Source organism: Apteryx mantelli, chromosome 7 (assembly GCF_036417845.1).
Source record: "Apteryx mantelli isolate bAptMan1 chromosome 7, bAptMan1.hap1, whole genome shotgun sequence".
Taxonomy (NCBI): domain Eukaryota; kingdom Metazoa; phylum Chordata; class Aves; order Apterygiformes; family Apterygidae; genus Apteryx; species Apteryx mantelli.
Genome location: NC_089984.1, coordinates 5,686,656 through 5,700,782, shown reverse-complemented (window position 1 = coordinate 5,700,782; position 14,127 = coordinate 5,686,656). Strand labels below are relative to the sequence as shown.

The window sequence follows — 14,127 nt, the reverse complement described above, 5'->3', positions numbered from 1 at the left end:
AGGCAGTGGGCTCTCAGGTCCTGCGAACGAACGCAGGGCTTTTCTGTATCATCACCTAACCATGGGAGGGAAAATTCAGATAAGAGATTAAATCTCTTTCCAGTTTTGGTCTGAAGCCAGGCCAGGTGCGCTCACCTTAAATCCAACTCGAACACCCACAGACCTTTATAAGCCTATTTTTTTTTTTCAGACCAAGTGTTGCATCACGTTAAAGGCCCTTATCCACTTTAAGGGTTTTACACTATCTATGTACTTGAACATGCTCCTGGTTGTAGTCCCACTGATAAAAGGGAGAGAAAATAAACATGTTCACAAAAGCGGGGCCTGTGAACCTCGGAAAGGCAAGATACGGATAGAAAATGCCGAAACAGGATTTTGAAGAGAGGGTATTTTTCCGGTTACTGAGCAATGATGAAGGGGAAACGTAATCTGCTTACTAGCGTATGAATCAATCTTGCGGGACTCAAAGGAACGTTGAAAAACAAGATGAAGACACTGAGACTGTTGTGAAAAAAAAAATGATTGTGACATTTGCAACAGAGGCGCTTGTTAACGCCATACACGGCTTACGAAGGGACGAGCAGGTGACCATAAGGCAGAAGGGATGATAACGCGCTGAGGGAAGGCAGCCTTTGGAGCGGGAAGCCGAGCATAAAGGGACTCTATCTGCCATACACGGGTGAGGGAGATGCGCAAGGGCGGTGGCTCACAGGGGATCAGAGAAACGGGAGGAGGCTGCTAAAGGCAGGTGCAAAGCGCGCAGTAACGGCTCCCTGCGGGGCGGCGAACGCGCGCGATCCCTGAGAGGCGGCGAGGAGCGGCCGCCGGCGGGAAAATCCGGTTCGGGGCGGCGCGAGCCGGCCGCCGACCGTTAACGGCAGCGCCATGGCGGCCCCTGGCGGCGCGGCGGGACCCCGCCCCCCTCCCGCGCAGCCCCGCGCCGGGCCGCGCCGCGGCGGCTGCGGGGGGCCGGGCCGTGGCGCGGCGCGGAGGCGCGGGAGGCGGGGCCGCGTCCGGGGCGGGGACATATCGCGGCGCCGCGGCCGCGCCGCAGCCAGTCGCTGCCTCAGCGCCGGCGGAGGGCGGCGCGGCGCAGCGCGGCGCAGCGCAGCGCGGGCCGGCGCGGGGGTGATGGAGCCGCGGGCCCTCGCCGCCCGCGCCCCGGCCCGCAGCGCCCGCTGAAGCCCCGCCGGAGCGCGGCCGCCGCCCCGCCGCCACCCGCCGCCCCGGGAAATGGCCACGGAGCCCCCGCGGCGAGCGCCGCCGCCGCCCGCGGCCGGGCGGCCCGAGGGCGGGCGCGGGCGCTGTGCGGGCGGCGGGCGCGGCGAGGCGGAGGAGGAGGAGGCCGCGGCCCAGCCGGCGCTCGGCGCCGCCCCGGGCCCCGCGGCGGTGGCGGGCCGGCGGCGGGGGCTCAACGGCTGCGTGCCGCTGTCGCACCAGGTGGCAGGGCACATGTACGGCAAGGATAAAGGCGGTGAGCGGCGGCGGGCGGCGGCGGCGGCGGGCGGGGCGGCGGCGCGCCCGGGTGGCAGGTGGCGGCGGCCGTTACCGGCCCTCCGCCGAGGGGAAGCGTGTTCGCCCCGGGTAGCTTCGCTGGGGCGAAAGTGCCCCTGCAGCGCGGCTGTTTCGGGGTCAGGAAGCGGGTGTTCGGGTGCCCAGGAAACCTGCGGGTCGGCTGAGCCCGCCTGTGGTCGGGGAAGTTTAACGACGTCCCTTTTGCCGTCGTCAGCCTCCCTGGGACGCGTTCAGGTGATGCTCGGTTGAATTAAGACTGAAAACAGGGGCCCTTTTAGCAAAGTGCTAGCGGCTATTACGGAGAAGAGGTAACTGAAAACTTCCCGTTGTTTATTACAGCTGCGAGTATAAATAATTCACAGAAAGCAATGCCCGAATGCTCCTGGTAGTGTGATGTGTGCTTCTGGGCTCGTTCTGCTAAGTAAAAGTTACATAAGCTACTGCATTACTATATGGTATGGTCCTCCTTACAGACTGTAGTAAAGACGCTCGTCTGTCCCTGAATATCTGTCCTTAAAGGAAAGAATGCATTCAAAAGGGGGTTTAATGCTGTCTCCTAATGCTGATCTCTGTACCTTGGATAGGAAAAGCTGAGAGACTGATCTCACTAATGAAGACTTACTCCCCCCATCATGGGCTGGAGGGGCTGGCAGGACTTCCTGGGTAGCATGTGTATTATGAACCAAAATAGGGGGGTATCACTGCTGCTAAATATCTCTTCTCTGTACGTGTGGTTATTAGGTAAATCTGAGTTAGTCTCTCTTCATATGACTCCCTCATTCAGTCTTATGCACAATGGGTGGAATCTATTTAAAATGCTATGTGTAGTAAGAGAAGGAATTTCATGGTTTAGTAGAGACTTCTTGGCACCATCTGGCAATGGAAAAAAATAAATGGATATCTTTCTCAAGAGTGTGAGGCGACGCATGGTTACGTGAGGATGGAGGGAATATGTCACCGATCTGAATGCAGCACCTGAGCTCCCTGCTGGAGCTGGGGTGCTGTAATTTGGCGAGAGTGTCGATCAGCGTGTTTGCCTCGCATGTTCGGGGCGGCTAGTCTGTCTCTAGGTGATCGGCTAACAGCAAGTTTCAAGGGGTGTGTGTGAAATAACTCATCGTTTCATTTTCACAACTGACTAGCTGGCTAATGGCTTAAGTAAGACTTCTGTAGTTTGGCTTCTTTATCTGACACCTTAAAAAGTGGGGAGTTTAGGTAACATACATCTGTAGGTTATTAGTGTGCTGTTAAACTATGTTTCATCTAAAATCTTAATCTGTGTTTTAAGACCAAACATGTCAGCAAAATACTAGTAAGCAATTTACTAGCTTGCAAATTTTTTTTTGCAAATGTGCATGTGAATTTAGAAGAAAAGGGATGACTCATTAGTTGCTTGTTTATTTGGTGGTAATAGTAAGTACAAAACAATGGATAATAAGTAGTCTAATAGTAATAAGATAAATCATGAGGGGTATATGTACACCTATGTCTCTGCAAGCTCTGAATTTTTATTTCAATTTCAGGTTGAGGTTTGAGCTTTGGCACACCTAAGGAAGGTTCCTTTTTATATAGGTAGTGGTCAGTGTCAAAGCCAACTACCCAAGTACAGAGCTGACACTGCCAAATGGTATTTCTCACCTTTCCAGAACATCAAATTTGGTAAAACTCATGCCTTTGAGACAAGTGTGAGGTAGGCATCTATTCAACTTCAAGTGTGCCCTTTGGGAGTAGCTGTAATGAATATGTTTGTCATACTGCCTTTGAACTCTATTGATCAGAGACTGCCTTTGCTGAGCAGGCCAAGGGCAAGCACTGGCTGAACTTCATAACCTCTCCAACCATCAGTAAATGAAATTACAACTTTAATGGCATGGTGAGCCTGTGTTATCTATAGCACATGTTCATTTTGTGTCTTGCTGCTGATAGTCTCCATAGCAAGGTGTTGTTTTTCTGAGCTGTTTGCTGTTTGAAACTCTGAGCCTTCCTTATTCTGCTAAGCTTCCTTCTTTGTGTTGCTGCTGCCCTCTGCTAGACTTCCCTTCTCTCCCCATGTACAAACATGCAGAAGACTTGGAGATATCCAGAGCTTGTATTTTTTTTGACTATGTTATCTTTTGTGGTTAAAGTACACCTTAATGATGGAGTATACTACCTTTTGGAGCCTCTTGCAGCTGAGTGTGGTGTGGTTTTCCTGTGCCCTCAAACTGCTGGAGGCCTCCAAATTGTTAGCGGGATTCTGCAGCTAGGGAACCATTGTCTTTTAGTGCTGCTCTGTTGTGCACATCATCACAAAACTTCAGGCTCGGACTACTGTTTTCCAAATGAGGAGGCTGAGGCAGCACACACGCACTGGTCAGTCCTTGTTAAGTGCTCTCGGAGAACAGAGGATCTTTTCCAAAGTAAATGTTCAGAGTGTTTGTGCAAAATAGTTTTTGTCTCTAGTTAACTGAAGCATGTGCGTTGACTCTGAATGTGAAGAAGTGTGTACATCTACACTACTTCTGCTGTAGCTTTGTGAGCTCCAGCATGCTAGCTGGCTTTGCATGCAGAGTCCAAAAAAAAAAAAAGCAAACCAAACATGTTTTTAGACTATTTCAGGATAGTTCTGCTGCTTGCTCAGAAATGTTAAATTGATTATTCATTTATTAAAATGATATACCCTCTCTCCATATTTACCAAAGGACCCCAGCACCCCTTAAACAAAACCATGCCTGCAAGTGGTGCTGTCTATCTCTTGCTGTTGTAGATAGGAGAGAAGGCTGTGGAGTTTGTCTCTATGATGGGTGCTGAAGTAGAGCATCTTTGGTTTTCGGGCCTGTCTCTGTCACATTGAGAGTAGATGCTCTGTCCTGCCAAGAATTCCAGAGGATGAAGGAGCTTTAGGCAGTATCAGGTTATACTAAACTCTTCAAGTAATGAATGTTATCATCCATCATGATCCAAAGTGCAGTGTTTTGGGGGTAAGTTACTTACTGTAACGTGCCCTCAAAGTCCAAGCTTCTCTATCAGTTCAGTAGCAAATGGATTCTACTTCCAGGAAAATTTGCCTGTTATTTCTGCCTTGTAGGTTGCCTGCTTCTCTCATCAATGCTAGCATGCAGTCATTAAGGAGTATGTGTTTTAAAACCTCTTTTAATGTTGTGAATGTTAATAATTCAGGTTTAAAACACTTGTCATTCAAATACTTTTTGCACTCTGTTAAGTGGTTTCCAGTGCATGTAAAAAAGGTACTAAAAATAAAGCTGTTGTGTCTTGGAGATGTTGTGGTAGTCTGTGCATTGTTGTGCAGCAGTTTTTTCTAGTTCTGGAAAGTATACAAACTCCAGCCTTAGCAGGCAACTTGACTTGAGAGTTGTTATACACAAATCTTTAAAAACGCTTTTTGTTCACTGGCACAGCCAACTTATGAAACAACTTTTCTAAGTCTGATGTTTGTTTTAAAATAAATAACTTAGGCTCTAAAGACTTTGTTTACTTTCTAAGACTGCACAACAGAGCCCACTCCGAGATAATGCTTTCCAAAAGGTGAAAACTCAATTGCTGCTAGAACTGTTAACGCTTTTTGGGGCACAAAGTTCCTGGCTTTGTTTACCACTCCTCAAGCCGTAAGCTGAAGATGGAACTTATTTCAGATACATCTGACGGTTTTTTTCCTCCCTTCTACATAAAATAAGTTGCGATATGAAAAGCTATGAATAAATCCTAGGAGAAAATCTCTATCCTGAAGTGGATTCCTCACCCTGTAACTGATGGTCTTGAATTCTGTCGTCTTAGATTGAAAACGTAATAGGGCTGAATCTCTTGAAAAGCTTGCTGTCGTCCTGAGCCCGTCTTAGAGTGCATTTCACAAAGATGCAGTTACTTTTCTCCATTCTTGCCCGTATCCATCTCTTGAGTACCCTGTAATATAATTCAATTGAGTTGTGAATTCTTCATGCAGCTACTCGGCAATATTGCTAACTGCAGGGTCATTTAGGCTGATTAGTATGGTTTGGGGGGCGGAGGGAGTGCTGGCACAAAGGCGGCTGCCTGGCTGAGGTGAAATCCTATGTTGTGTTATAATTATAAGTGATAGAATAGTAGCATCTGATTAGCATGGAGTGTTACAAAAGTACTCCTAGTAATATAGAAGTGCTCCTTCTATGCCAGTAGTATAAAAAAACATTCACAGGTCATATCTGTTCATTTTAGCTAATGATAAATGTATAAAACTTGGTACTAACTCTTTTTAACTTATTTTCCCAGTAACACTAAGAAGCTTATCAGTTATTTAGAAAGGGAGTGTCTATGTAATCTTCCCTAGTTGAGTGAGTGCTTTTGGGTGGAACTTTTAATGTCAAATCTGAGTACTGTGTTGGCCTTGACCAGAATTAGACCCAGAAGCTATTCTGGTGGCTAGAGAAAGAATGCAAGCGAGCCTTGTCTAAGGGTTTTGTGCGAGAGCTGCCAGTTTCTGTTGTGCATGTAGTGGGAACAGTGGAACTGAGCAAATGGACTGTCCCTGATGTGTATTTGTTATTTCTGAAAAATACAAGCTGCATCTCTTAAAAGTAAGCCCTGAATGAAATGCTTCTCTTCTAGGTATATTGCAGCATCCAGATGGGACAGTCTTGAAGCAGTTGCAGCCACCGCCCCGAGGTCCTCGGGAGCAGGAGTTCTACAACAAGGTGAGGGTCCTGCCATGTGGAGGAATTTGCCTCACTGAAGGTGAAATGATGAGTGTGATTCATGTAGAAGTACATCCTTGCTGTTTGTTTTTTGGGGAAAATGTAACCTAAATATCTGAATAGTGTTCTTTAGCAGAATTATCATGATATCTCTGTTCTCTGTAGAGCTTTTTCCTCTTAGAGTATCTGTCCCCACACCAGACCTACTTTACTAACAGGTTTTAAGCTTTCTTATTTGGTCGGGGGGCAATAGTGTTCACAACATCTTAGATTTTGTTGAAAAGTCTTGCATTATTTCCTTCTACTACTGAAGGCTGCTACATGTGCTCTCATCGTTTTTTTTTCTCATGATGCTGAGCATGTCAGAATCGATTGTCTAAAACATAGCCAGCCTCACCCATCCATCTAGTCTGGTTTGTTGCTAAAACTATTTCCCTGTTTTCCATTTTATTAAAAGCCCACATCCTTTGAAAATGTAAATAAAAACAAAATATCTAGCTGTTTTAACTTCAGTTTGATGTACTTGTCACATGAACCAAATCTTTTGCTCATCTTGAGTATGCTTTATCAGTAACTTGAGCAAGCAAACAAAGAAGGTTGTTGCTGGCTGTCTTACCAAGGGTAAAGTGTTTCTAGAGCCTCTTTTCCTTACCTGCCTCCCCCCAGTTCCCGGATAGCTTGTCCTTTGTTCTTTCTACATTGGCTTGATATCCCAGCACTTTCCATGGCTTTTTAGCTCCCATATAGGTACAAAGAACTGTAGAAATCCTCATGCAGCATGAGAGTAGTCTTGATTTTTGTCATTGTTTTATTGGGGGGGGAGTGGAATTAAGTCACCAAAAGATGTTATGTGTTTTGTGGAAACATCTTGCCCAAAGCTGACTAAGCAATATACTGTAAGTAAAATCTGTTTACATACTGCTGTTACTTGATAATTGACATGATGAGACTGCTAGACAAAACAACAACTCTTGAGTTACTAGGCCTCGGCAGGAGCCAGTTAAACCTAAATGTAAATATTTCTCTGAGGTTTCACAGTGACTATGTCATTTAGATGAGGCTAAGAAAGATATGATCCAGGCTGAGTGGTAACTCTTCAGTAGAAGTAGAAAGCTTGAACAGCATGTCCTTAGAGTGCCAGGCTACTTACTCTTATGTGCAAATCCTCAAGTGCAGATAGTAAGGTCCTATTGCTGTCCAAAGCCAGCAGGTAAAAGGAGTAAGCTTCAACACTGCTTTGACATTAACCTTTTGCAATACAGGCTTTGTCACTTTACCTGTTGCTTAGGCTCATGTCATAAGTCGTGAGCGAGACCCTGGGCAAAATCTTCTAGAAAGAGAGGTCTGTATCAGTGCTGCTAGGCCCTGTCATAGTGGAGGAAGTTGGGTCCAATGCTAATAATGTGTGAAGCCAACTTCAGTTACGTCTGTCTTCCTTCCACGGTCTTGCCAGCTCACTTCTGAAAGGGGTTGGAGATTTATTGACAAATAAAAGGGCTAGGAAAAAGTGCATACGCAGTTCACTTCTTGTGTGGGCTAGAATGCCTTTTTGTGGGAGAAAGCAAGGAGGAAAAATGCGTGTATGTTGTAGGTGAAAGTACAGGAGAAAGAGCTTGGAGATTTTTTCACTCCTCAATGATTAACTACTCACGTTTGCTCTCAGTCATGACCAACGTAATATGGGATATAGACACCGAAGCCCTACATGTGCTTGTTACAAGGTAGGGATGATTATTGCAGGTTGTGAGGTTCAGTGTAAGGTACGCTTTCATGTACAGCTTGAGCTGATCTAATGACTCATTGCTGCTGAGAGGGGAAAGGTCAGTCGTCCTCTTCCCGTTCTTGCCACTTACCTTATGCTGTGCTGGTGCTCTTAAGACACTGAGGAACTGATTTGACTGAAAATGGCAGCAAAGCCTAAACTCCCTTCTATCTTACCTGAATTAAGAGTAACACCCAGGTACCGGGGCCAGAAACAAGCACTTCTGTTCCACTTGTGGGTGGGTGAAGCAAACCTCTTCAGCTGAAGTAATAGAGAACTTCTCCAGTTCTCCTCCAGTTCTCCTCCATGGTAGGAAGATGAATGGCTGCTGTTTCAGCTGTGCAGATGGAGAGCAGCTGTCACAGGGCTGAGGCAGAAGTCTCTCCTGGTAACCAGCTGCAAACAGGAAGGCTCTCTGGTGTGTACTAGTATTTTGGTGTAGTCTACACGTTCGTAGACTGAAGGCTGCAGGGAATGTATCATGACGGAAGATAATGAAGCATTACTGAATGAGTTTGAATATAACCCTCATATATATTTGACCTGATAGGAGGTAGATACTGCCTTCTCTCTGGACAAGCCAAACTTCTTTTCTGAAACTGCTGGATTTACCTTCTGCCGGGAGTCTTCTGAATGACAGAGGGCAGTAGTCTATAGCAAGCCACTGGAAGGTTGCTTCCCCTGGACAGATGATGAATATTTAATATTGAGCCCAAAGCTAAGTGCTAACTGATGTAGCCCAAACAAAATGGGGTTCCTGCAGTGTTTGAACAGCAAACACTTTGAGCAAGACACTGTACTGCAAAATGCTACTAGTGATCTAAAATGAGGATCCACAGGTCAGTCTGCTGAGAAGCAGGTGGAAGTTTTGAAAAATTTCACTAGAGAGATTTTCCCCTTTGATAGAGACCTGTAATTCCTACTCGGATTGCATTAGCTGACCTCCCTTTTGTTTTCCCGGGAGTATATTTTTAGTTTAGCAGGTTTTATAAACATTTCCCCCCCACACCCGGGTCCCCGCTGGGCTTCTTTCTCATGAGATTATTTCACCAAGTAAACCAAATTTTACCTCTCCCACAATAATATGCGACATTCTCTACTGAGGGGAAAATGACTTGTCATTTTTTCCTTCTCTCATAACTCAAGAATCATAGAGTATAACAAGATTATCATGAATAGCTTCTATGATTAAAATATAGTGGAACAACAAACTTTGTAGGCATTGTTAATAAATAACTATGTATTGCTTAATTTATGATTGGAGTATGACTTTCCAGTGGTAATGTCCACTTTCTGTTGAGTTCTGTAAATGTGAATAATTAACAAATACAATTAGACGTTATTTTTATTCCTGTAAACTCCCTTCCTGTATTTGAGGTCATGGTTTTCTTACAAGCGTAGGCTGCATAACAAGAAGTGTCATACCAAGTCTTTTAATACACTTACCTGGTTTAAAAAATGAAGCGTTTCAATCTTGAATAGCTACAAAATACTTTGTTTTCAATAACTGCGAGCAGCAAGAGAAGGGGGAAAATGTTTGAAGTAGAAGGGTTGTGTGTGGTGGGTTTTTTATTTTTATTTTTTTTAGGGGCAATTTAAACTGTGGCGATCAGTTGTTTCCATCTAATGGAAATACTTGGTGAGAACCTGTAGGTGAAGGCACTGTAAAAGACTGCTTTTAAGAGTTTAAGGAGGGAGGGGCGTGCAGAGATGTGGGGACAGGAAAATAGTGTTGTTTAGAAAATGCAATATAGTGTATCATGTAGTATTGACCTGTCTCCAGTAAAGAAAATAAATCAGTAAAAGGCAGTGTGTGTTTATGGTAGGCTGTCCACACAGGCATACTGAGAACACCACAAAAGAAGGCTACTTCTCAGTGAGTTTTAGTATTTGACTTTCAACCTGCTTTATGCTGGGTCACATGTGCTGAAACAGTTTGGTTTAATTCAGCAGTGCTGAAAGGGGGAAGGGAAGAAGCCTATCAGCTCTCCTACAGTGATCTCTTCTGGCAGATGAGTTGGGGACTGTGAGAAAAGCATCTGTTGAAAAGGTTAGTGCACTCGCTACATGAGGTAAAACCTTGTGCGTAGCTCGGTGCAGAGCTCTTGTCTCAAACATGCGAGGCTGCACCCAAGAGCACTGTGTGCTAGCGTAACTCTCTCTTCCTATTTAAGACATACTCTGTTCAGTACAGAGCTTTTTTTAATTTGTCATGTCAAGAATGTAATAGTGCAGAAACTACTGCCCTGTTAGCATCTTGAAGAGGGGGAGGAAGCTGGAACGTCATGCTTTAAATAGGGCATCTGCTTTTGTGGGCACAAGGATAGATCCTTGGACTGCAAATATTTTAAACTGAGGAAGAGAATTTACAGTTGTTGAAGCTACTGCCCTGACTACGGTTTCCTACAAGCTGTGTTTTTTTTGCATAAGAGATGGAGAATTTCTTTCCATACCTTCAGAAGGACAGCAGAAGGTCATTAGACTATTTGAAATGGCAGCTCTTTCACTTATTTCTGGCATTCATTCCATGGGGCTGTAAACCCCTGTTATTGTGTGCACCTCTTCTGAGCATGGCTTAATGAAGTTAAATGTTGGTAACGCAGTAGCTAATGCACTGGGATTTCAGCATACCTTATATTTAACCCAACAGTAAATGTTCCTGTAAACTTCTATTTGCAAAAGTATAGCCCTTTTGCTCTTCTATAGCAGTTGCCTGGTGCTAGAGGTATAAGAAGCTACAGAAGACTGTCCTCTCTGAGGAAGATCCTTGCAGTATGGACAACTTCCGACATCTGCAATTTTCTTCTGTTTGCTAGTGATCACGTGTCAGAATTGTCATAGCTGGAGCTCGTGATGTTGCCAATTTGCAGCTTCAGGTATCCTATAGTACCAAGTCCAAGTATCAACTTCAAGTTCTTACAGTGTCGTAATGTTTCCAAAACTGTTGTATGCCAAGTCTTATCCTGATTCTCAGATACCCTTGTCCAGAGGGTCCATGTGTACTCTTTGGGGACTGGAATGAAAAGGACAGAGTTCTTCCCAGTCCTGCCTCTTAATGCCAGCAACCTGTTCCTTATACCTTTGCCCAGTGCTTGGGAACTTAGGGAGCTGATTCACCCCACGTAGTGTTAGGGAAAGATACTTGGGCTAGTTGTTTGGCCCTTCTGGAGAACAGATCTTTCTCCTATTGGCAATTAATGATGAGTCAGTAACGGCTGTAGTGGTAGTCTAAAAGTTCAGGGTTCAAGCCCTGCTGATATACAACATGAATGCAAGGAAGCCATTACCATTTTAGATAATAGAAATTGTTTTTCACTTTTGTTACATGTCTTGAAAACAAAGCCAGGATGTGAGAGACACAAATAACTCCAGCATGTAAAACAGATTTACGTTATTTAGATTACAGTCCGGCACTTGAAAGCTAGGAAGTAATGGTTTCGTGGTTGCCCACATAATTGTTGTTCTGAACTTTTGCTGGATGCATTATAACAGAGCTTTCAATAGGGTGATGACCTGCTTTTTTCTTTTTTGTTTTTTTTTCCCCCCTTTTCCTCACCTTCCCCTCCATGGCATAAAATGAAGCCAGCGGTCTGAAAGATGGGTTTTGGCCTGGAAGCTTTCTGCCCACCAGGCTCAGCCCTCTTTCAGCCCATTGAGCACAAATCATGATAAAGCAGCCTGTGTTCTGTAAACTGTTCTCGGCTGGTGATGGAAAATGAAACGGATTCGAGAGGCAAAACACGTCTTGCTTCAGGATGAATTACCCTATTTTGTAAACTCAGTTAGCTAGTTTTATAGTCTTGATTTAGACGATTATTTTTGACTGGAAAAAGGAGTGGATGATGGCCACAGTGCTGCCATTACGTACTAAAATATCCTTATCCCTTGATCAAATCTCCAGCTAAAGTCCTGATTCTAAGTCTTATATGGACAGAGGTTCAAGAAATAAATGCACAGTTCTCTTAACATCTCATTTTTGGGGATGCGATGCCTTGCTCAAACCTTTCATTATTACTGTGTTCAGAGTAGTGGCTGGATATTGTGGAACATAATCTCTTGCTGTGTGTCATTCTGGTACAATCAGATCTGCATCTCCAAAAGAGAGAGTGATACTGAAATAGTACAAATTAACTGTTTGCAAGCATAATAAACAAGTTTCGATATGCTCTGTTTCTGCCTTGGCATAGTTGACTTTTTTTTTTGTTTTCCCCCTCCCTCCTGGTGACAGACCGTCTGGGAGGGATTCTTACTTGTTGGAGTGATAAGCAAATCCAAGTTCTGAAACAGGTGTGTGAAATTGCTCTGTGCTCTGTAGCTTAAACCATGGGCCTGCACAGAAGTATTGTAAGTAAAAGGGGCACGTGCAGCTCAGCTAATGAGAAGAAAATGACCTTTTGACCAAATTAAGAAATACTTGCTGCTTGTGCTTATTTGTACATTTTAAAATTAGGAGTTGTCTAAGGGAAATGAAATCTGAAGTGTAGGTCCAAGAGTCTGAGTTCCTCCTACTGTCCTATAAACACTCAAATTCTTGTACTCCAGATCGCTATTGAAGGACTTCAAGCCTACTGTACCAAGACAGTAAGACTGACTTGTATAACAAGTTACTTGAGTGACAGATTTTTGTGATTCTTTGTGCCCTGTAGCAAAATGATTTTGGAAGGGACTTGCAGTGCAATAGAAAGTTAACCTAGAAGGATCTACTGAACATCTGTTCCCCTTGCTTCTTGTATGTTGTAGGCCACAGAATAATCTCTAGTCCCCTTTAGTAAATGTAAGGCGGATTTATAAAAGGAGAGAGTAAAGGGCCATTATTGCAATCTGATGCTAACAGGGAACTGCTGGCTGGAGTTGGTAAGTAGTCTGCAGCCTGTGCTATGTAAATAAGCAGGGCGGAAAAATTCAGCTGCTCTTATCAATCTGATTTTTGTGGAAGATTCCCTTCTGAGAGTACATCTGGCTGAAAGCTAAGCAAAAAAAGTATGGTTTTACTGTGCGCATCCATGCTATGTTAAAGTGATTCAGTTACAGTTCAGTGTCCCTACTACCCTGGAGGGTCATGTAAGCACTAGCTTTTTCTGACAGTGGAACAAATATTGTTCAAGTGGAGTTTTGATTCTGTTATAATGATAAATGGTTCAGTTCTAGAATAAGCTTTGAGTAAGGTATACTGCTGCTATACAGTAAATACAGCACTTCATGCCTTGTTAACTTATTTAAAAATCGGCTATACTTGGTAGACCTCCAGTATGGGATTGAGGAAAGTGCAGGTTGACTCCTTGAAAGAAAAATGGAACAAAATTCAGTCTCTGAAAGCAAGAATTCTAGTTCCCAAGTGTTTTTTTTGAGTTAAAAAAAAAAAAGAGAATATTGCACGAAAGCAGGACTATGTTTGTGTGGGGAAGATGTGAAACACCAGTATATATGGCTGAAAACAATAAGTGTGTTCTTGGGCATCCAGGCACAAAATTAACCAGAAGTAAATTAAAGAGTCCATTAAGTATTATACTGCATGTCCCACTGTGTCTATAACATGCTTTTTTAGTTCCCCTAATGTCCAATAATTAGGGAGCAATTTGGTAGCAGTTAGTTTTTAGTCGTTAAATATGTGTTTTTCTGAGTGTGTGTGTGTGTGTATATCCATCTTCAAGACAAGGCAAAACAAATGACTTAACTCATCATGCCTGAGTGTAATGGAATCCAGTTATCTGGATTATGTATTTATTTGAGCGAGCTCTGATCAAAGGCTTGCTAAAGTTTCTTAGCACTGTTATTACGGTGGTTCTCTGTTTGCGTGTGCACTTTCCACCGCTGTCTCGTAGCACAGGTTCGCGCTGCTGCTTTCCTTTCTCCCCAGCAGTGAGCAAGAGGGTTACTTCCAGGTTTGGGAAGCAGTAGCTGATGTGCTTGGGCAGACTGAGTGAGGGGAAGACAGAGGATAGCTGATTCTGTAGCTTCCAGTTTTCCACGGACCATGTGTGTGCAGGACTCTTTGGAGTTCGTTTTTAAAAGCAGACCAAAAAAATACCTGTAGTGATTACAAAACAGCTATGTTGATCTTAGTATATTTTCTTTAACAACCGAAAACGCATCAATTTGGATAGAAAACAGTGGAGTAGCTGTTTGGCTGTTACTTGGAGCCCTGGTAGACTTTCCCAGGACCATAAATCTTTGACTAAAATT

The 14,127-nt window shown here is 44.2% G+C and overlaps 1 protein-coding gene across 1 annotated transcript in view; it reads left to right on the top strand.

Annotated features, from left to right (window-relative positions):
- The first annotated feature begins 1,233 nt into the window (after nt 1-1,233).
- The window catches only part of IPMK (inositol polyphosphate multikinase), a 42,414-nt gene continuing 29,520 nt past the window's right edge, over nt 1,234-14,127 (top strand). Inside the window, exons 1-2 of the mRNA XM_067299668.1 lie at nt 1,234-1,474; nt 6,097-6,182. Coding sequence (XP_067155769.1) covers nt 1,234-1,474; nt 6,097-6,182 — 327 coding nt within the window. The remainder of the gene's footprint in view (nt 1,475-6,096; nt 6,183-14,127) is intronic.